Source organism: Coregonus clupeaformis, unplaced genomic scaffold, assembly GCF_020615455.1.
Source record: "Coregonus clupeaformis isolate EN_2021a unplaced genomic scaffold, ASM2061545v1 scaf1648, whole genome shotgun sequence".
Taxonomy (NCBI): domain Eukaryota; kingdom Metazoa; phylum Chordata; class Actinopteri; order Salmoniformes; family Salmonidae; genus Coregonus; species Coregonus clupeaformis.
The window spans coordinates 40,308-65,000 of record NW_025535102.1 but is presented as its reverse complement, the minus strand read 5'-3'; the positions used below and the strand labels follow the sequence as shown (position 1 = coordinate 65,000).

The 24,693-nt window shown below is 42.7% G+C and overlaps 1 protein-coding gene across 1 annotated transcript in view; it reads right to left on the bottom strand.

Annotated features, from left to right (window-relative positions):
* The window catches only part of LOC123487319 (histone-lysine N-methyltransferase PRDM9-like), a 14,619-nt gene extending 7,899 nt beyond the window's left edge, over nt 1-6,720 (bottom strand). The window contains exons 1-4 of the mRNA XM_045218538.1: nt 6,559-6,720; nt 6,292-6,424; nt 4,535-4,660; nt 4,153-4,169 (exon numbers count right to left, since the gene is read on the bottom strand). Coding sequence (XP_045074473.1) covers nt 4,153-4,169; nt 4,535-4,660; nt 6,292-6,424; nt 6,559-6,720 — 438 coding nt within the window. The remainder of the gene's footprint in view (nt 1-4,152; nt 4,170-4,534; nt 4,661-6,291; nt 6,425-6,558) is intronic.
* Nucleotides 6,721-24,693: the final 17,973 nt, after the last annotated feature.

Below are 24,693 nucleotides of genomic sequence, written 5' to 3'. Positions count from 1 at the left end.
CCTGGAGGGGGAAATCAATCATTTCCAGACCCAGGGACATGTACTAGTCTGTGGCGACCTAAATGCCAGAACTGGACAAGAACCTGACACCCTCAGCACACAGGGGGACAAACACCTACCTGGAGGTGACAGCATTCCCTCCCTCATATGCCCCCCTAGGCACAACTACGACAACATAACCAACAAAAACGGGTCACGACTCCTGCAGCTCTGTCGCACACTGGGTATGTACATAGTCAATGGTAGGCTTCGAGGGGACTCCTATGGTAGGTACACCTATAGCTCATCTCTTGGCAGTAGTACTGTAGACTACTTTATCACTGACCTCAACCCAGAGTCTCTCAGAGCGTTCACAGTCAGCCCACTGACACGCCTATCAGACCACAGCAAAATCACAGTCTACTTGAACAGAGCAATACTCAATCATGAGGCATCAAAGCCAAAGGAACTTAATAATATTAAGAAATGCTATAGATGGAAGGAAAGTAGTGTTGAAACCTACCAAAAAACAATTAGGAAACAACAAATTCAATCCATTCTAGACAACTTCCTGGACAAAACGTTCCACTGTAATAGTGAAGGTGTAAACTTGGCAGTAGAAAACCTAAACAGTATATTTGACCTCTCAGCTTCCCTATCAAATCTAAAAATCTCTAACAGAAAACCAAAGAAAAGTAATAACAGTGATAAATGGTTTGATGAAGAATGCAAAAACCTAAGAAAGAAATTGAGAAACCTATCCAACAAAAACATAGAGACCCAGAAAACCTGAGCCTACGCCTTCACTATGGTGAATCACTAAAACAATACAGAAATACACTACGGAAAAAGAAGGAACAGCATGTCAGAAATCAGCTCAATGTAATTGAAGAATCCATAGACTCTAAACACTAAACAAACAACAACACGAAGAGCTATCTATCCAAAACGGAGATGTATGGGTAAAGCACTTCTCCAATCTTTTTGGTCCTATACCAGAGAACAAACAGCAAAAAAATATACATGATCAAATGCAAATCTTAGAATCAACTATTAAAGACTACCAGAACCCACTGGATTCTCCAATGACATTGAATGAACTACAGGACAAAATACAAACCCTCCAACCCAAAAAGTCCTGTGGTGTTGATGGTATCCTCAATGAAATGATAAAATATACAGACCACAAATTTCAATTAGCTATACTTAAACTCTTTAACATCATCCTTAGCTCTGGCATCTTCCCCAATATTTGGAACCAAGGACTGATCACCCCAATCCACAAAAGTGGAGACAAATTTGACCCCAATAACTACCGTGGGATATGCGTCAACAGCAACCTTGGGAAAATCCTCTGCATTATCATTAACAGCAGACTAGTTCATTTCCTCAGTGAAAACAATGTACTGAGCAAATGTCAAATTGGCTTTTTACCAAATTACCGTACGACAGACCACGTATTCACCCCTAATTGACAAACAAACAAACCAAAACAAAGGCAAAGTCTTCTCATGCTTTGTTGATTTCAAAAAAGCTTTTGACTCAATTTGGCATGAGGGTCTGCTATACAAATTGATGGAATGTGTGGTTGGGGGAAAAACATACGACATTATAAAATCCATGTACACAAACAACAAGTGTGCGGTTAAAATTGGCAAAAAACACACACATTTCTTTCCACAGGGCCGTGGGGTGAGACAGGGATGCAGTTTAAGCCCCACCCTCTTCAACATATATATCAATGAATTGGCGAGGGCACTAGAACAGTCTGCAGCACCCGGCCTTACCCTACTAGAATCTGAAGTCAAATGTCTTCTGTTTGCTGATGATCTGGTGCTTCTGTCACCAACCAAGGAGGGCCTACAGCAGCACCTAGATCTTCTGCACAGATTCTGTCAGACCTGGGCCCTGACAGTAAATCTCAGTAAGACAAAAATAATGGTGTTCCAAAAAAGGTCCAGTTGCCAGGACCACAAATACAAATTCCATCTAGACACCGTTGCCCTAGAGCACACAAAAAACTATACATACCTCGGCCTAAACATCAGCGCCACAGGTAACTTCCACAAAGCTGTGAACGATCTGAGAGACAAGGCAAGAAGGGCCTTCTATGCCATCAAAAGGAACATAAAATTTGACATACCAATTAGGATCTGGCTAAAAATACTTGAATCAGTTATAGAACCCATTGCCCTTTATGGTTCTGAGGTCTGGGGTCCGCTCACCAACCAAGAATTCACAAAATGGGACAAACACCAAATTGAGACTCTGCATGCAGAATTCTGCAAAAACATCCTCCGTGTACAACGTAAAACACCAAATAATGCATGCAGAGCAAAATTAGGCCAAAACCCGCTAATTATCAAAATCCAGAAAAGAGCCGTTAAATTCTATAACCACTTAAAAGGAAGCGATTCCCAAACCTTCCATAACAAAGCCATCACCTACAGAGAGATGAACTTGGAGAAGAGTCCCCTAAGTAAGCTTGTCCTGGGCCTCTGTTCACAAACACAAACAGACCCCACACAGCCCCAGAACAACAACAACAACAACAACACAATTAGACCCAACCAAATCATGAGAAAACAAAAAGAGAATTACTTGACACATTGGAAAGAACAAACAAAAAAACAGAGCAAACTAGAATGCTATTTGGCCCTAAAAAGAGAGTACACAGTGGCAGAATACCTGACCACTGTGACTGACCCAAACTTAAGGAAAGCTTTGACTATGTACAGACTCAGTGACCATAGCCTTGCTATTGAGAAAGGCCGCCGTAGGCAGACCTGTCTCTCAAGAGAAGACAGGCTATGTGCACACTGCCCACAAAATGAGGTGGAAACTGAGCTGCACTTCCTAACCTCCTGCCAAATGTATGACCATATTAGAGACACATATTTCCCTCAGATTACAGCGATCCACAAAGAATTCGAAAACAAACCCAATTTTGATAAACTCCCTTATCTACTGGGTGAAAAACCACAGTGTGCCATCACAGCTGCAAGATTTGTGACCTGTTGCCACAAGAAAAGGGCAACCAGTGAAGAACAAACACCATTGTAAATACAACACATATTTATGTTGATTTATTTTCCCATTTGTACTTTAACTATTTGCACATTGTTACAACACTGTATATATACATAATATGACATTTGAAATGTCTTTATTCTTTTGAAACTTCTGAGTGTAATGTTTACTGTTAATATTTATTGTTTATTTCACTTTTGTTTACTATCTACTTCCTTGCTTTGGCAATGTTAACACACGTTTCCCATGCCAATAAAGCCCTTAAATTGAATTGAATTGAATTGAGAGAGAGAGAGAGAGAGAGAGAGAGAGAGAGAGAGAGAGAGAGAGAGAGAGAGAGAGAGAGAGAGAGAGAGAGAGAGAGAGAGAGAGAGAGAGAGAGAGAGAGAGAAAATAATGAGAGGAACAAACAGGGATGATACTGTCGTGGAAATTCTTACACAGGGACACTCAAAGTCCATCTTAAATGAATCATTGTTTATTATCAGCGCGCTGGAGAGGTTCCAACAAACTTGATGCACCATAGTGAACATCTGTCAGGAGCTCTAATGGGGCAGTCCCGTTAGCTCCCTTATATACTGACAAGTTATATTTGCATGATTTAGCTTATTCATCATCCATAATTAATGTTTGCTTCATTCATGTGACGACCAATACTGGGCCATGCATGTGACAGACCAATACCTCACAAGGTTTCTTCTCTCTAAGCTGAGACCTTGAAACCTTTCTCTAAACAAGGTTCTGGGCGTACTGCCAAATTGCAGAAAATGCTGCAGTAGTGGTTTTCAAAGCATTTCTGCCGTTTCGTTTCATAGCTGCTAAATCGCACAAAGAACTAGGAATCCAATATCCCACCTCGAGCAGCAACACTGCCTGGCTGGGGAGCTGTGCGCACTGTGCTGATCATATTGTTTTGGGAGGCGTTGCGCACAGGCATAACAAATTGTCTCATTTACTCTAAAGTCTACAAAGTGAGACTATGTCCTTGTGTTTCTTGACTATTTACATTGTTTTGTTCACAAGCTTGGTTGTTTTTCAATGTTAATTTGAGTCTGCTGCTTCAAATGATAGCATCTACTACTAGTTAGATCCAATCCCAAATCTCACACACACACACACACACAGTGACACGACCCATGTTACCACGGTAACCTCCCGCCCTTAAAGGGGCAGTTGAACATTTTGTCTCGTCTCAGGTCACAAATTTTTTTATAAAATTTAGCAATATACCATCTGTTTTTTATATATATTCATATATATATTATGGCGCAAATATATTTTGGCTGGTAGATGTTTTAATCTACCTGTCACTGTGGCTGGTGGACCAAATATTGTATTTTTGGCCCTGTAAATGACAAGAATGCTTTTAAAAAATGTTGACAATAAATTCCACTTTGTTCTAGGTCCAGACTCATAGAGATAGCCATTGTCTCTCAGATTGAGAGAGAGAGAGAGAGAGAGAGAGAGAGAGAGAGAGAGAGAGAGAGAGAGAGAGAGAGAGAGAGACAGAGAGCGAAAGACTCACAGAGGTAGTGGTCATCTTTGGGGACCTCCTCTTCTGTGTAAGTGATTCTTGGTCTGTCTCTCAGGTTTCTGCCGTGCTTGTACGTGTCTTTCTGTCTTTCCAGCCACTCTCTCTTCTTACACAGGTCTGACGCACACATCCAATACATACAAACAACAGTGCCTTCAGAAAGTATTCACATCCTTTGACTTATTCCACAGTGTTGTGTTACAGCCTGAATTCAAAAGGGGGAGGAAAAAACGTGAAAATAATTTACATAAGTATTTACACCCCTGAGTCAATACGTTGTAGAAGCACCTTTGGCAGCGATTACAGCTGTGAGTCTTTCAGGGTAAGTCTCTAATCCACACCTGGATTGTGCAACATTTTCCCATTATTCTTTAAAAAACTCTTCAAGCTCTGTCAAATTGGTTGTTGATCATTGCTAGACAACCATTTTCAGGCCTTGCCATCGATTTTCAAGTAGATTTAAGTCAAAACTGTAACCCGGCCACTCAGGAACATCCACTGTCTTCTTGATAAGCAACTTCAGTGTAGATTTGGCCTTGTGTTTTAAGTTATTGTCCTGCTGAAAGGTGAATTCATCTACCAGTGTCTGGTGGAAAGCAGACTGAACCAGGTTTTCCTCTAGGATTTTGCCTGTGCTTAGCTCTATTCCGTTTCTTTTTTATCCTGAAAAACTCCCCAGTATTTAACGATTACAAGCATACCCATAACAGGATGCAGCCACCACTATGCTTGAAAATATGGAGAGTGGTATTCAGTAATGTGTTGTATTGTATTTGCCCCAAACATAACACTTTGTATTCAGGACAAAAAGTTAATTTATTTGCCACAATGTTTGCAGTACTATTTTAGTGCCTTGTTGCAAACAGAATGCATGTTTTCAAATATTTTTTATTCTGTACAGGTTCCCTTCTTTTCACTCTGTGAATTAGGTTAGTGTTGTGTAGTAACTACAATGTTGATCCATAGTCCGTTTTCTCCTATCACAGCCATTAAACTCTAACTGTTTTAAAGTCACCATTGGGTTCATGGTGAAATCCCTGAGCGGTTTCCTTCCTCTTCGGCAACTGAGTTAGGAAGGACGCATGTATCTTTGTAATGACTGGGTGTATTGATAGACCATCCAAAGTGTAATTAATAACTTCACCACGCTCAAAGGGATATTCAATGTCTGCTTTTTTTTACCCATCTACCAATAGGTGCCCTTCTTTGCAAGGCATTGGAAAACATCCCTGGTGTTTATTTGAAATTCACTGCTCGACTGAGGGACCTATTATTACACACAGAGTGAGTCCTTGCAACTTATTATGTGACTTGTTAAGCAAATGTTTATTCAGGAACTTGTTTAGGCTTGCCATAACAAAGGGGTTGAATACTTATTGAATGTTTAATTAGTAACAATTTTGAAAAAACATAATTCCACTTTGACATTATGGGGTATTGTATGTAGGCCAGTGACCAAAACATCTCAATAATGTTTTTAAACATTTCAGGCTGTAACCAAATTGTTTTGGGGTGAAAAGACAAGGGGTGTGAATACTTTCTGAAGGCACTGTACACACACACAGACAACTGAAAAGAATAGCCATATTAAAATAATAGCCATATTGCATGTGGAATAAGATAGTAATAATAATTATTATTATAATGTATTTTTCCAGAAACAGTCAATGTGCCTAATCTTTTCTCTCAGACCAAATAAAATCACAATATCAAACTCTAACAAGTCTATTCCTGTCTGTCTCTGTTACCTGAGGTTGATGGTTTGGAGTACAACAAGGGAGCCCCTCTCTGAGTGACAGCTGGGGTGTCTGCCCCCCTTCCCTGAGTGGATCTCCCTGCCTCCTCTCCACTGGTGCTGGGGGTCACTTCACTCTGACCCTCCTGGAAAGAGACCAGAGGAGAGTTCAAACTGACCACTGGGTCTGTGTGTCATCATCACTTTACCTTTGTTTAGTAGCATCATTAATTAAAATATATTGTGTGTTGTGTTATGTGTATGACAGTAACACACACACCTTGTCTCCTAGCGCCTCCTGTCCTCCACTGTGTGTGTCTGCTGTGCTGCTGTCTCTGAGGACGGCCACTTCTTCAGTCAGCACCTCCAGGAATGGCTGGGGTGGTTCTGTCCTCATATTACTGGGTCCTGCCTCCTCTCCGCTGGGGGCTGCTGAGGGCATAATGGGATGACCACAGAACATGATATTTATCATCATTTCATTCCATTATTTTTAGGACCAAAGGGGGTTGGGCTGTAATATGACAATGCTGACTAGACAGAGCTGTCAGAGTCCTCTACAGGATTACATAACATTATATCCACAATGAAGCATAGTTCCCGCTCAGCCCAGTCAAAACTGTTCGCTGCTCTGGCACCCCAATGGTGGAACAAGCTCCCTCACGACGCCAGGACAGCGGAGTCACTCACCACCTTCCGGAGACATTTGAAACCCCACCTCTTTAAGGAATACCTGGGATAGGATAAAGTAATCCTTCTACCCCCCCCCTTTACTCCAACCCCCCCCCCCCAAAAAAAAAACATTGTAAAGTGGTTATCCCACTGGCTATAGGGTGAAAGCACCTATTTGTAAGTCGCTCTGGATAAGAGCGTCTGCTAAATGACGTAAATGTAAAAGTAAATATCTACAGTACCATCATAATTTAATTCATAATTTAACTCCAACCCTTTAGAGCACTAGTATCTAAGAGAAGAGAAAAAACACCCCAAATGTATAATATGCTAGTCACCTGTGCAGTTACCTGTACTGTTTTAAATAACACTCACCTGTCCTGTTTTAAATAACACTCACCGGTACTGTTTTAAATAACACTCACCTGTACTGTTTTAAATAACACTCACCTGTCCTGTTTTAAATAACACTCACCTGTCCTGTTTTAAATAACACTCACCTATACTGTTTTAAATAACACTCACCTGTCCTGTTTTAAATAACACTCACCGGTACTGTTTTAAATAACACTCACCTGTCCTGTTTTAAATAACACTCACCTGTCCTGTTTTAAATAACACTCACCTGTCCTGTTTTAAATAACACTCACCGGCCTTGTTTTAAATAACACTCACCTGTACTGTTTTAAATAACACTCACCTGTCCTGTTTTAAATAACACTCACCGGTACTGTTTTAAATAACACTCACCTGTACTGTTTAAAATAACACTCACCTGTACTGTTTTAAATAACACTCATCTGTACTGTTTTAAATAACACCCACCTGTCCTGTTTTAAATAACACTCACCGGCCTTGTTTTAAATAACACTCACCTGTACTGTTTTAAATAACACTCACCGGTACTGTTTTAAATAACACTCACCTGTCCTGTTTTAAATAACACTCACCGGTACTGTTTTAAATAACACTCACCTGTACTGTTTTAAATAACACTCACCTGTACTGTTTTAAATAACACTCACCGGTACTGTTTTAAATAACACTCACCTGTACTGTTTTAAATAACACTCACCTGTCCTGTTTTAAATAACACTCACCTGTACTGTTTTAAATAACACTCACCTATACTGTTTTAAATAACACTCACCTGTACTGTAGGTGTGGCAGCCTGAGGGATTCCCTGAGACGCTGCTGGTCTCCTGGTTGAGGGTCGGAAGCTCCGGGGTGCTGTGAGGAAGGACAGACCACAGGGACATAATATAACAGGTTACCAGAACTAACAGGTTACCAGAACTAACAGGTTACCAGAACTAACAGGTAACATTTTATGGCACCTTCCTCTCTACTACTAACCTGACTTCTTTTAGCATACCTTCCACTCCTTTAGCCCTACCAGTCTACTAGCCTGGTGGTATCTGGGTAGGTCCTACCAGTCTACTAGCCTGGTGGTATCTGGGTAGGTCCTACCAGTCTACTAGCCTAGTGGTATCTGGGTAGGTCCTACCAGTCTACTAGCCTGGTGGTATCTGGGTAGGTCCTACCAGTCTACTAGCCTAGTGGTATCTGGGTAGGTCCTACCAGTCTACTAGCCTAGTGGTATCTGGGTAGGTCCTACCAGTCTACTAGCCTAGTGGTATCTGGGTAGGTCCTACCAGTCTACTAGCCTAGTGGTATCTGGGTAGGTCCTACCAGTCTACTAGCCTGGTGGTATCTGGGTAGGTCCTACCAGTCTACTAGCCTAGTGGTATCTGGGTAGGTCCTACCAGTCTACTAGCCTGGTGGTATCTGGGTAGGTCCTACCAGTCTACTAGCCTAGTGGTATCTGGGTAGGTCCTATCGTTCTACTAACACAATACTTCTTATAACATCCTAATTTACTACTACTGCTCTACCTGGTGGGCATCTCTCCAGTCGAGGGGTCCACTCATCCTCCTCGGAGTCGCTGGGTGTGAGAAGCGGAGCAATGTTTACCAGTTTAGGTCTGCCTTTCCTCATAAACGCAGGTACCGGGGAGTTCAGCCCTGAGGGACACATTAGAGACACTCTGCTCAATACAACACACAGTAGAGACACTCTGCTCAATACAACACACAGTAGAGACACTCTGCTCAATACAACACACAGTAGAGACACTCTGCTCAATACAACACACAGTAGAGACACTCTGCTCAATACAACACACAGTAGAGACACTGCTCAATACAACACACAGTAGAGACACTCTGCTCAATACAACACACAGTAGACACCGCTCAATACTAGGAGACAGGAGTAAAAATCATACAAATAGCTACATTCATTGTCAAGTTGGCTAGCTATCTAGCTACAGTGCATTCGGAAAGTATTCAGACCCCTTGACTTTATCCACAATTTGTTACGTTACAGCCTTATTCTAAAATTGATGAAATATATTTTCTTCTTCTCATAAATATACACAGAATACCCCATAATGACAAAGCGAAAACAGGTGTCAACATTTTTCAAATGTATTAAAAATAAAAACAGAAATACCTTATTTACATAAGTACTCAGACCCTTTGCTATGAGACTCGAAATTGCGCTCAGGTGCATCCTGTTTCCATCCTTGAGATGTTTCTACAACTTGATTGGAGTCCACCTGTGGTAAATTAAATTGATTGGACATGATTTGGAAAGGCACACACCTGTCTATATAAGGTCCCACAGTTGACAGTGCATGTCAAACCAAAAACCAAGCCATGAGGTCGAAGGAATTGTCCGTTGAGCTCCGAGACAAGATTGTGTTAAGGCACAGATCTGGGGAAGGGTACCAAAACATTTCTGCAGCATTGAAGGTCCCCAAGAACACAGTGGCCTCCATCATTCTTAAATGGAAGAAGTTTGGAACCACCAAGACTTCCTAGAGCTGGCCGTCCGGCCAAACTGAGCAATCGGGGAGAAGGGCCTTGATCAGGAGGTGACCAAGAACCCGATGGTCACTCGGACAGAGCTCCAGAGTTCCTCTGTGGAGATGGGAGAACCTTCCAGAAGGACAACCATCTCTGCAGCACTCCACCAATCAGGCCTTTATGGTAGAGTAGCCAGACGGAAGACACTCCTCAGTAGAAGGCACATGACAGCCCGCTTGGAGTTTGCCAAAAGGCACCTAAAGGACTCAAACAATGAGAAACAAGATTCTCTGGTCTGATGAAACCAAGATTGAACACTTTGGCCTGAATGCCAAGCGTCACGTCTGGAGGAAACCTGGCACCATTCCTATGGTGAAGCATGGTGGTGGCAGCATCATGCTGTGGGGATGTTTTTTAGCGGCAAGGACTGGGAGACTAGTCAGGATGGAGGGAAAGATGAACGGAGCAAAGTACAGAGAGATCCTTGATGAAAACCTGCTCCAGAGTGCTCAGGACCTCAGACTGGTGCGAAGGTTCACCTTCCAACAGGACAGCGACCCTAAGCACACAGCCAAGACAATGCAGGAGTTGCTTCGGGACACGTCTCTGAATGTCCTTGAGTGGCCCAGCCAGAGCCCGGACTTGAACCCGATAGAACATCTCTGGAGAGACCTGAAAATAGCTTTGCAGCGACGCCCCCTATCCAGAGCTTGAGAGGATCTTCAGAGATAAATGGGAGAAACTCCCCAAATACAGGTGTGCCAAGCTTGTAGCGTCATACTCAAGAAGACTTGAGGCTGTAATCGCTGCCAAGGGTGCTTCAACAAAGTACTGAGTAAAGGGTCTGAATACTTATGTAAATGTGATATTTAAAAAAAACTGTTTTTGCTTTGTCATTATGGGGTATTGTGTGTAGATTGATGAAGGAAAAAAATGATTTAATAAATTTTAGGATAATGCTGTAACGTAACAAAATGTGAAAAAAGTCAAGGGGTCTGAATACTTTCCGAATGCACTGTAGATGCATAACCAAGCTTGTCATCTAATCTAAAACATTTAGCTCCCTACCCTGAAGAAATACTAATACATCTAAAATGCCCTTAACATGAATGCATCTAAAATGCTCCTTGTCTTGATTCGGTCTTCTCCATAATTTGTAATTAGACTAGGGTTGGTTGTAATAATGTGGTACTGTATCATAGAGAGTTCAATCAGATCAGTCGGTCTTACCTTATAAACAAGAACACTAAGGACATTAACACCGTTGAGATTTTAAAAAGAAATGTAGCGCTTCAAATCATGTTTTAAAAAAGTAATGTTGCTATCATGGTATGTTGAGTATTGAGACTGAACAATGCACTACAGAAAGAGATATTCAGATAAATATAATGAGAGTATTTGATCCATTAACATTGGCTGCCCCCAATCTTTGTAGCTTTAACGATTCCTACAGTACAGAACCGTCATATTCAAGTGTAGAACTTCAGTAGAATGCCCCTTTAAAAACACACATTGGTTCAATAATGGCAGTTTGTGCCCCTGTTTTTAATACGGTATACTTACTGCTGGTGTTAATCAGTTCTCCAATCTGCTCTTCTTCATCATCCTCATCCTCTTTCACTGTGACAGTCATCTCTTCCTGCTCCTCTTTCACTGTGACAGTCATCTCTTCCTCCTCTTCTTTCACTGTGACAGTCATCTCTTCCTCATCCTCTTTCACTGTGACAGTCATCTCTTCCTGCTCTGCTTTCACTGTGACAGTCATCTCTTCCTCCTCTTCTTTCACTGTGACAGTCATCTCTTCCTCATCCTCTTTCACTGTGACAGTCATCTCTTCCTGCTCTGCTTTCACTGTGACAGTCATCTCTTCCTGCTCTGCTTTCACTGTGACAGTCATCTCTTCCTGCTCTGCTTTCACTGTGACAGTCATCTCTTCCTGCTCTGCTTTCACTGTGACAGTCATCTCTTCCTGCTCTGCTTTCACAACATAACTCCAGCATCTCTCCAGGCGAGGGGTCCACTCATCTTCCTCCTCCGAGTGGCTGGGTGCGAGAAGCGGTGCAGCGTTCACCAGTTTAGGTCCGTCTCTCCTCATAAAACGCAGGTACTGGGGAGTTCAGCCCTGTGGGACACATTAGAGACACACAGTAGCGACACTGCTCATTACAACACACAGTAGAGACACTCTGCTCATTACAACACAGTAGAGACACTCTGCTCATTACAACACACAGTAGAGACACTCTGCTCATTACAACACACAGTAGAGACACTGCTCATTACATCACACAGTAGAGACACTGCTCATTACAACACACAGTAGAGACACTGCTCATTACAACACACAGTAGAGACACTCTGCTCATTACAACACACATTAGAGACACTCTGCTCAATACAACACACAGTAGAGACACTGCTCAATACAACACACAGTAGAGACACTCTGCTCATTACAACACAGTAGAGACACTCTGCTCATTACACCACACAGTAGAGACACTGCTCATTACAACACACAGTAGAGACACTGCTCATTACAACACACAGTAGAGACACTCTGCTCATTACAACACACAGTAGAGACACTCTGCTCATTACAACACACAGTAGAGACACTCTGCTCATTACAACACACAGTAGAGACACTCTGCTCATTACAACACACAGTAGAGACACTCTGCTCATTACAACACACAGTAGAGACACTCTGCTCATTACAACACACAGTAGACACTCTGCTCATTACAACACACAGTAGAGACACTCTGCTCATTACAACACACAGTAGAGACACTCTGCTCATTACAACACACAGTAGAGACACTCTGCTCATTACAAAACACAGTAGAGACACTCTGCTCATTACAACACACAGTAGACACTCTGCTCATTACAACACACAGTAGAGACACTCTGCTCATTACAACAGTCGCCGTGTCTGAAATCTGGCTTGCCTTAAACTGTATACTACATACTATTTAGAATGTACCGTTTAGTAAAAACGAATGCAGTAAGGAAAGAATATCAGCATTCTACTGAGAATGTGCAATCTAAATGCACAATTACGTTGATTCCAGCCATTCTTACATTTTTGTACAGCGCGTCCCATCAGCTATTATGAGCTGTTGTCAAACACACGTGAATCTCGAAATATGATTATTTTCTCCTCAATAGCGTGCAATGAATTCTACTAGATGAAAAGCCGAAATGAGTATGAAATCCTGGCATTTAAATCATACTACATTTTCGAAATGTCACATACTAATATATATATATATATATATATATATAGTAAAATATTAATAATCACATACCCAAAATGCCTACTATTTAGAATGCATGTACGAGTATTTGGACATGGCCAGTGACTCCTAAAACGTGTAAAAACACATAGCTAGATAATCTATCTAATCACCTAATCTAAAACATTTAGCTACCTTTCAAGTAATAGTGATGAATTTAAAATGTCTATGACATAGGTCGCCGTCTCCATGGGGGAAACGTACCTATAGCCAGCATAGCCAGGTGGTTCCTCTTCAAGTTTCTGTAGTTCACTTTCTCACATTTCACTAGACAGGTCCATTCCATCTTTGAGAAATATGTTTTCAAATCCTTGAAGTCATCCTAGGGGTGTGTCATGGTGCAAATGGCACAAGCAGACACTGAGCATATCAGCTAGCTGTTAACGTTAGATAGCTAAAATGTAAATGTAAATAGCTTACAGATAGCTAGCTAATGTTTATCCTGAGGAGTGGTCCAATCACCAGTGGTTATCTTCAAATATTATGGCAACTACATAAACTTTCATCTGTGTTAGGTTTGTCTATGCTACGCTAGACAGAAGATTCCCACCCTACCATTACGCTTGTTTACATTGAGCTGCACTGGGGTCTCAATGCCATCATGGCTTGATAGGCCTATCTCTCGCGGGTAACAGCAGCTGCTGTACACCAAGGGCACAGATAGCAATGATTTTTATAACTAGCTCCTTGTTCTACGTGTGCATCAAAAGGAATTCAAAAGTAATTCTCCAGTAAAAAATAAACGTCAGTCTTTACTTCTAAACTAAGCTAGAGTTGTTTTTACAGCCATTTTTCTATCACCAACACTTGATGCTAGCTAGCTAACTAGGCTAACATTTGAAAAGCTAGCTAGCTAGGTAGCTAAATATTATAGCTAAAAAAGCTTAGCTTGCTGCCAAAGAGCTTGCTAAGACTATGTATATAACGTATACAATCAAATAAATAGAATGTTATTTCAAAACAACAGTAAACCTAACACTTTATAGATATAATATAGCTAACATTAGCTAGCTAATGAGAAGCTGATCTCTGCTCTTGGCTCTTGGTTTGCGCCATTTCTATTGAGAAAAGACCATACGCCCGACACCGGATATAGGATTTCCCAGCTTTTCCCCAAAATGGATGTCCCAACCCCGGAAATTAGAGAATGGATTATTAAGACACTGCAGAGCCGGCACGAGATATGGGTCAGAAAACGTACCTCAATGCAGGGATGGGATATACCACTGTCCTCCAAATTTTACCTTTATCCAAACTGCTACATCGAGAAGATTGAAATACTGCTTGTTTTTACGGAAATCCTCCCTTTTTCGTCCTCATGCTAGCTAGCAATAGCCCTCCACATTGTTACAAAATGTGGTCATTTACAGTTGTGTCGCAGCTGGAGGTGGAGGGCTGGAGCAAGCGGGGAATAGTGTCCCTTGAGGGCAAGAACGAGATGCATGTCAGGAGAAGTGGAGTATCATAAGGAAACATATACTTGAATTACAGAGGAGGAATGGAGGGGGACAAAAAGGCAGAGGAGGTCGAAGAGAGACAGGGAGGAAGAGAGACAGGGAGGAAGAAGGGTCAGGGAGGAAGAGAGACAGGGAGGAAGAAGGGTCAGGGAGGAAGGGAGACAGGGAGGAAGAGAGACAGGGAGGAAGAGAGACAGGGAGGAAGAGAGACAGGGAGGAAGAGAGACAGGGAGGAAGAGAGACAGGGAGGAAGAGAGACAGGGAGGAAGAGAGACAGGGAGGAAGAGAGACAGGGAGGAAGAGAGTCAGGGAGGAAGAGAGACAGGGAGGAAGAGAGACAGGGAGGAAGAGAGACAGGGAGGAAGAGAGACAGGGAGGAAGGGAGACAGGGATGAAGAGGGTGAGCTTGACTTGGTAAAGAATTGAGGGGAAAAGTGAGATGGTTTGTTGAAGAAGAATGGTAGAAAGTGTAAACAGAGTGAGATCGAAGACAGGAGGAGAAATGGAAGTGAATGCGGGCAAAGTATCGGAGGTGGTAGGTATGGTGAAGTTCTTGGAGCCCGAGGCTTGCACCGAGGGTCAGGATAAAGATGAGTCTGTGATGGTAGGAGTGACAATTATGGAAAAAATTGACCCTTGCCTTTTGGCTGATCCATTTGTGGTTTCAGGGTGGGTGAAAACTGAGTTACGTGCCGTGGAATTGGTGAAGGTAACCCGATGTGGTCTTGTGATAATTGTTTGTGTTTCTGTTGGTCGGTCAGAGGGAGAAGGCACTCTGCGTCAAACGACTGGGGACAAGAGATGTTAATTGTTTTTGCTCTTAAGAAAAGGGCGCCATTGAAAGGAGTGATTACTGGGGTAGCGGTAAATGTGAAAGTGGACCAACTGAAGAGGAAGATTTCCGGTGTTTGTGATGCTCGTTATTTGGTGCGACGCAGACAGGGTGGCGTGAGTGGAGAAACAGAACAGTTATTGTCTGTTCTTTTGAGTTTTGATTTTGAGCCTTTGCCCGACAAAGTGATGTTAAGACATACACTTAATGACCAAAAGTATGTGGACACCTGCTCGTCGAACATCTCTTTCCAAAACCATTGGTATTAATATGGAGTTGGTCCCCCCTTTGCTGGTATAACAGCCTCCACTCTTCTGGGAAGACTTTCCACTAGATGTTGGAACATTGCTGCGGGGACTTGCTTCCATTCAGCCACAAGAGCATTAGTGAGGTTGGGCACCGATGTTGGGCGATTAGGCCTGGCTCGCAGTCAGCGTTCCAATTCATCCCAAAGGTGTTCGATGAGGTTGAGGTCAAGGCTCTATGTAGGCCAGTCATGTTCTTCCACACTGATCTCGACAAACCATTTCTGTATGGACCTCACTTTCTGCAAGGGGGCATTGTCATGCTGAAACAGGAAAGGGCCTTCCCCAAACTGTTGCCACAAAGTTGGAAGCACAGAATCGTCTAGAATGTAATTGTATGCTGTAACGTTAAGATTTCCCTTCACTGGAACTAAGGGGCCTAGCCCGAACACTAAAAACAGCCCCAGACCATTATTCCTCCTCCACCAAACGTTACAGTTGGCACTATGCATTGGGGCAGGTAGCGTTCTCCTGGCATCCGCCAAACCCAGATTCGTCTGTCGGACTGCCAGATGGTGAAGCGCGATTCATCACTCCAGAGAACGCGTTTCCACTGCTCCAGAGTCCAATGGTGGTGACCTTTACATCACTCCAGCCGACGCTTGGCATTGCGCATGGTGATCTTAAGCTTGTGTGTGGCTGCTCGGCCATGGATACCCATTTCATGAAGCTCCTGACGAACAGTTATTGTGCTGACGTTGCTTCCAGAGGCAGTTTGGAACTCGGTAGTGAGTGTTGCAACCGATGACAAACCATTTTTACAAGCTACAGCACTCGGCGGTCCCTTTCTGTGAGCTTGTGTGGCCTACCACTTCGCGGCTGAGCAGTTGATGCTCCTTGACATTTCCACTTCACAATAACAGCACTTACAGTTGACTGGGGCAACTCTAGCAGGGCAGAAATTTTACGAACTGACTTGTTGGAAAGGTGGCATCTTATGACGGTGCCATGTTGAAAGTCACTGAGCTCTTCAGTAAGGCCATTCAACTGCCAATGTTTGTCTATGGCGATTGCATGGCTGTTTGCTCGATTTTATACACCTGTCAGCAACGGGTGTGGCTGAAATAGCCGAATCCACTAATTTGATGGGGTGTCCATATACTTTTGTATATATAGTGTATCAGTTATCCCGTACAAGCTTTTGTACCAAATACATTGTGTTGTTACAGGTGTCAAGCTTATGGACATGTGGCATCAGAGTGTAGGAGGGAGGTTCCTAGGTGTGAGAAGTGTGCAGAAGGGCATGAGACAAAAGGTATGGGTAGCATTGGGGAAGGAAGCGGAATGTGTTAATTGTAGGGGTGCCCATGTGGCTGGGGATCAGAAATGTCCGGTGAGTGAGGCAGGTTGAGGCTACAAGGGTTAGAGTATTGCAGAACTTGTCGTATGCTGAGGCAGTGAAGAATGTAGAAAGTAGAGGAAGATGGGTCAAGGGGAAGGGATCCTGAGAGGAGTGGTGTGAGTAGTAGATCTGTACGAGTACAGATGGATAAGCCAACAAGTGATATATGCTTCAGTAAGATTATATGCAGAGAAGTATTTGGGTGTACGAGATTTGATGTCAGAAGAGTTACAGGGTGTGTTGAGTGGTGGTGTCCCGTCCTTTCAGGCTGTTGGCCTGAGGTACGACTAGATTTAGTAGAGTAGGGTGGTGGGTTTTTAATGAGTTTAGGGTTATATGGTAGGGTATTTGTTGATTTCTTTCTTTTTTTCAAGCAAAGTATAAGGGAGTTATACTCCAGTCCAGTTGGTGGCTGTAATTCAACATTTATTGGATGCCAACCACCGTTAAACATCATTGAAGAAGAAGAAGATACAAAACGTGAGAGGTGCAGGGGCGATGTGGTAGAGACGAGCAGTTGGAAAGGGAGTAAGTCCCGATGATAGTGAGGATAACAGCTCGGATGAGGGATCGGAAGACGATGGTGATTCAGGAGAGGAAGACAGCGGATCAGAAGAGGAGAGCAATGAAGAGGTCAAGGCCGAGGATAGAATAGACGCCGGAAGGGAAAGGAGGGGAAAATGGAATCCTTAGAGAAGGCAAGAAACAGATATAGGTTTGGAGAAATGCAGTATTATCATAAGGAGACGTATACTTGGATGAATGAGGAGGAATGGAGGGAAAAAGAGAGGCAGAGGAGGTCTAAGAGACGATGTGCCCTTGAGCAAGGCACTTAACCCTAATTGCTCCTGTAAGTCGCTCTGGATAAGAGCGTCTGCTAAATGACTAATTATTATAATTATTATTATGTAGCGGAGGTGGAAGGAGTGGTGAAGAACTCGGAGCCCGAGGATTGCACAGCGGGTCAGGATAAAGATGAGTCTGTGACAGTAGGAGTGAAGTTTGTGGAAAAAATGGATCCTTGCCTTTTGGCTGATCCATTTGTGGTTTCAAGATGGGTGAAAAAAGCGTTGGGTAAAGTGGAATCGGTGAGGGTAACCAGAAGTGGTCTAGTGATAATTGTTTGTGTTTCTGTTTGGCAGAGGGAGAAGGCGCTCAGAGTTAAACAAATGGGGGAAAGAACTGTGAATTGTTTCGCTCTTAAGAAAAGGGCGCCATTGAGAGGAGTGATTACTGGAGTAGCAGTGAATGTAAAAGTTGACCAACTGAAGGAGATGATTCCCGGTGTGTTTGATGCTCGTCGTTTGGTGCGACGTAAACAGGGTGGCGAGAGTGGGGAAACAGAAGAGTCATTGTCTGTTCTTTTGAGTTTTGAAGTTGAGTCTTTGCCTGAGAAAGTGAGGTTAGGATATATAAGTTATCCAGTGCGAGCATATGTGCTGAATACCTTAAGATGTTACAGGTGTCAAACTTATGGGCATGTGGCAGCAGTGTGTAGGAGGGAGATTCCAAGGTGTGAGAAGTGTGCAGAAGGGCATGAGACAAAGGAGTGTGAAGCAGTGGGGAAAGTGGTGGTGTGTGCTAATTGTAGGGGTGGCCATGGGGCTGGGGATCAGACATGTCCAGTGCAAGAGAAGAAAGTTGAGGTATCCAGGGTAAGAGTAGAGAAGAAGTTGTCATATGCGGAGGCAGTGAAGAAAGTAGAGGAAGATGGGTCAAGGAGGAGGGATCCTGAGAGAAATTGTGTGAGTAGTAGAGATGTACCAGTACAGAGGAATAAACCAAAAAGTGATATATGGTTCAGCAAGATTGGATTTTTAGCATTTATAGCAATGGTTATTAATTGTACTGCAGGGATGGAACGCAAATCGAAGAAAATTGAGGTGGTGGTGGCAGCTGCAGAGAGATATTTGGGTGTGCGAGACTTGACAGCAGAAGAGTTACAGGGAGTGTTAAGTGGTGATGTCCCATCAATTCAGGTTGAGGGCATGAGGTAGGAGTGAGTGTATTTAAACAGTGGAGAAGGGTGGGGTTAATTATTAGTTGTAGTGTAGAAGGTGTGAGTGTAGTGTTAGATGGTAGGATATTTCTTTGCTTTGGTTTAGGGAACTCCCGAGTGGCGCAGTGGTCTAAGGCACTGCATTGCAGTGCTAGCTGTGCCACTAGAGATCCTGGTTCGAGTCCAGGTTCTGTCGCAGCCGGCCGCGACCGGGAGACCCATGGGCGGCGCACAATTTGTCCAGCGTCGTCCAAGGTAGGGGAGGGTTTGGCCGGCAGGGATGTGGGTTTGTATGAAGAAAAAAAAAAAAAAAAACATGTATTATGCATTCACTAACTGTAAGTCGCTCTGGATAAGAGCGTCTGCTAAATGACGAAAATGTAATGTAAATGTTTTTTTGTTTTTTTTAAGGAAAGATAAGGGAGTTGAACTCCAGTCTAGTAGGTGGCGGTAATGCAACAAATTGGATGCCAACCGCAGTTAAACCTCATTGAAGAAGAAGGCGATGTGGTATGGAGCTTCATTTGTCCTCTGCATGCACCGCAATTGCGTCACAGCCTCCAACCATATTTCACATTTTAGGGTGAAGCATAAATTGGCTTTTATTCTAACCATGATGGCGTTCCGACCACAGTGTAAACAAGCGTAACCGTAGGGATCTTCTGGCTAGCTAGATACATACAGTAACATTAGGCTAGGAATGGTTCAACTCACCTCGTCGGAAGAACTCATAATCCTAAAGAATTTGCTGTCGTCCCTCGACGACGCTCTTTGCCCCAGACTGAGGCGGTAGCTGCTGCACTTACTGGTAGTCAGATTAGAAATATAATAAAATATATACACAAATATAACAATTTATCAGCTGTTTATTACTGTTGGTGAAACCATACAGGAGAGGAAGTACAGAACCAACGACGCTAGACGGAGAGGAATATGTTTAAGCAAAAGGCAGTTTATTAAACAACAGAGATAGCTGGTACTGCTCAAGCTACATGCATGGACCCATTCAGTTGCCTCTTATCGAGACAGTTGAAAGGGATCAAAAACAGAGTTTTCAGCATTACTTTATACAATGCAACACAAAGGAAGGGGTCCTTCTTCTAGTCCCTTGATTGGTTCCCGAGGCGTAGGAGGCGGGTCTGCTCTGTCCAGAGTAGAAGCCCCATTCTGACCAGTAGAAGGAAGTGCAGTGTGTGTGTGTGCGTAACTCGTGAGGCATGAGGATGAGTGTGCGTATGCATGGAGATGTGTGTGTGAATGTGTGTATGTTCTCAAAGGAAAGTCTCGTGGGGAGCAACCAGATTGTGGCCTGTGGCGTGGGAGTTGTCCTTGAGAAGATATTGGCTCTGTCCATTGTTCTTGCATAGGAACAGCATTGATTGAAAACAAGCTCCTAACATTAAAATGGGTCATGCACAAGATTTTAGTCAGACCAAGCTATAACATTTTAATATTTACTACGACAAATCCCCCTCTTCACGTCTCCCCAGAGACGTGACCAAGTAACAGTAAAGAAGGAAAACTTGAGACGTGACACAAGCTAACAGTGTAATTGGCAAAATAGGGAAAACTTTATCAGAAGATAAAGTTTTACATTCCCCCTCTTCACGTCTCACAAGAGACGTGACAAAAAGCTTAAATGCTATTCATCATCCAGATATCCTTGGTCAGCATCGTCAATAGCAAGCAAAGGAAACATCTGACCGTTATCTGCAGGATGCGGATCAATAGCGGTGGTTATAATCCTGGTTGTCAGCGTCCGTATGCATGGAATGCAACAGCATCCACAAAGCACTAGAATTGCAGCAAAATTGAGATGGATACAAGTATAGAAGAAACAAGCGTTTTATATTTACCAAACGCATCCATCCAAGAGTCCCACATTGAAGTATCCACCCCTGAGTGGCTCTTCATTTTGCCATTAAGAGTTCGTAACCCTTCCAGGGCAATTATCAAACTGCCATCTGTGGCTGTATTGTTGGGAATAAAGGTACAACATTGTTCACCAAACATAGCACATACTCCTCCTTTTTCAGCCAGGAGCATGTCGACAGCAATACGATTTTGGAAAGCCATGAGAGAGGTTGCAGCCAACTGGCCATGCACCGCCTCAAAACCTTGTTGTGTCCAATTGCCTAATTTTTAACATTAATGTATGCAGTTAATTCTATCGACGTTTTTATTAATAGTACAACAGTCAGCACCCAAAAGGACGAGCCCCCAAAAACTGTACTCCATGTACCCATGTTCAAGGACAGTTTCACAGACAACAAAGAGAGAGTGTTCTTATCTGCCTGTTATGTGAAACAATCCATATCAGTACAGTGCTCCTCATTAATGCATTCCTTCCAAGCTATTCATCACATACAGATCCAAAAAATAAAACCCAACAATTTTATGGTGTCACTCTAAACAGAGTATAATCACCCTTAAGAATAACAAGATATGGAAATTAAATCACAACATTTAATGTTAATAGAAAATAAAAATAATAATTTTAACCCTCTATTCCTCCCCTACACCTAACATGTACTGAGTTGGCTACCAGCCACCCAGGAATCCTTTACCTTCTATCAGGAAGAATAAACAATCACAGTGGTTAGTAAAAACATAAGGTAATAAATGAGCAAGAACTGAAAATAAATGCGTGTATGTATTTTACTAGGCAAAACATGGATCATCCAGCTTGGTCTCAGAGTCAGTAGCAGAGTCACCTGCATCATCCTGGGCCGGTAACAACAGCATCATACCTGACGCCTGCACCACTCCTACCACTGACCTCCTGAGACAAGGGACGATGCAAGCAGCACAACACATTAACAGCAAAAACACAATTACTAGGGTCAGAAATCCAGTAACCACCATAGAAGAGTACTCACCAAACCAGTCACTCAGCCAGGAAATAAGGCAACATCCACAAAGAACAAGTATACCCATAGAGGCCATAACTTCACCCAGAATAGTCACAACAATAGTTTTCCATTTACCAAATACGTTATCAAACCACCCGTTTATGGAGCTATCAATACCAGAGTTCTCAACCAGTTCGTTCGCCAGCGTGGTGATGGTCACTCAAGCGCTTTGGTCACGGGCCCGTCCGGTGCTATATTGTTGGAGATGAAAGTACAGCACATATATCCAAACAGAACACAAACCCCGTCCCGCTCAGCCAAAAGCATATCTAAAGCTATTCTATTCTGCCATGTCATTAAGCTAGTTGCCGCTGTCTGCTCAGCTAATCCCTTTATTGCATCACGAGTGTGGTTTATAAATATTTTGCTGGTTATATTAAATATAATTTATCCAATCTACATTTTTATTAATTGTTGACCACCAGAAAATACTTGATTCAAACCCAGCTGCGATCTGATTGTGGATCCCATCAATATATATCCTTTCATCAAAGGATCCCGGGAGGAGGTCCTACTTTCTATGTGACAACTCACCAGTCTCTGACACGTTTGATTGTTTGCGTATGTAGGTGAGTTCACAATCAGTTATCACCACACATCCATCAGATGTCAGCACGGGTCTGGTTTTTGGCTCCTAAAATCCTCTGGCTGCAACAAAGAGGAGAGATTAGACTAGAAAAACAATTTAGAATCCCCTGTGACTTCAAACTGAGGCAACCCAGGTCGGGATGACTTTGTTATCGGGGGAAACAGATAGTGCAAGTTACCATAAGACTCTTTCACCACATTCCCAGGTGGCTTGCATGGAGGAAAAACCTGACAGAGAGTTAAAGCCTGTCAAGGGGAACGGAGTAGTTGTTAACCCTGGTTTGGCTGTCCCACAGGCAAAACAGTCTTCTTTAGACATAGTTGTTGCCGTATACTGAATCCATTCCAACCACAGGTTAAGATTTCTATACCCCGTTTCCACCTGTACTACTTCCTCCAGGTCTATAGTTTTGCACTATCTTTATCACAGCCCCGGTCTCACTACCTCCCTCAGAGAGGTTTACTCTAGAATTTCCCCTTTCCCTACGTCTAGCTGTCTCCTATGCCTTTTCAACTTGTGTTAGGTTAACTACCACTTCTGGCTGAAACAGGAGGGTCCGTGTGTGTTAGGAATATGGCCCCCACAATCAGACAGCTACCTACCGTCGGGAGACCTGTGAATCCCCACCCTTGCCCTGAGAACATGTCAGATGCCAGAGGCCAACCCATTGCTTTACCTTCTATCGAACTCACACAGGGATGATCAGACAGGGTAAGGGAATCTTCGTTAAGGAGGCAACCCCCGGACCATAGTGGTGATCGGATCTTTCTCCTAACTCTGTGTTTGTTCGTCAGGTGTAGCTGGTTTTGTACAGTGTGTGACATGCACCCAGATGGATCTCTCAGCTATTCTGCTGGCAAAGGCAGTACTTGGTAGGGCCCTTCCCGCCAGGCCTGATTCAGTCTCCTGGTTAGATAGAGTGGGTCACCTTCTCCTTTAGTTCACCTGTGGGGCACAAAACTTCTGACATACAGGTGTGGTTAATAAACTATCATACATGTTTTTTTTAAAAAGTATTTTGTCCTCTCCTTCGTATATATTTAATATTTAATCCAACCATCCCCCTCTTTGACACATGATTTGGCCATGTGTCAATATTACCACCTACTTAAACAATCACTTTAGTTAATATTGGTATTTCATTATCCAATTGCCATTCCTCCACTCTCTCTTCTGTTATTTATGGTTCAAATCAAATATATTATTACCAAATTATAATCTTCTTCACAATTTTCACAGTACTATAAATTACCCTCAACTTAGTAAAATAAACTATCTTAAAGTCTTCCTCTCATGCCTTTAGAATGTACTAGTGTGGATGATTAATTAACACCAGAATGTTAAAACAGAGTTCAGAGGCCATTGAAATCATTTAACGAACTGTTTAATCCCATAGTATACTAAACAATTACCATTATTCTAAATATTTCATAAATGTTAGTTATCCCAAGTGTTCATTAAGTCCTCATGACATTCATTCTCATAAGAAATCATATATACCCCAAACTCAGCCAAAACCTAAAAAATCCATAAAATTCACTGTGTGCACCTTTAAGACCTATAACCCTTGACCTGCTGAAAACCCTCCAAAATTGAAACAACAAGACTTTATTAACATCATACTAGGTGTGTTGTTTTCTATTTGAAAACCCCAATTAAAAAACAACAACCAAACAGCCAGGTCATGAGGACTCCTGATTTCTCTCTTCCCCTTCTGCCTACAGTTTCTTAACTGGTGCCCTTTCCTTGCAGTAACTACACGGTTCCTCACATTCTCTAGCAAAATGTCCCGTTTTGTCACAATTGTAACACTTCCACTCACTCCTGTCTCCACTATTACTATTTCCTTCTTGTCTGTCTTTGCTACCGTAACCTCTCTTCTCTCCTAGGTATTGACTAATAGTCTCACTGTCTCTAATTCAACACAAAACCCCATCATCCAATTAATTTTCATACCCATTACTGTCAATGCCAAATTAGGTTTCTCTGTTCCTGTTGAAGTGCTAAGTCAATAGTAGCCAATTCAAACACCTCACAATTTGGATCAAAGGGTTCCTTAGTCTTCCCCCCACTAGAGTCTACTATTTCTCCCTCAAGGACTAGTCACGCCTTATCTTCCTCTTTCTCACACT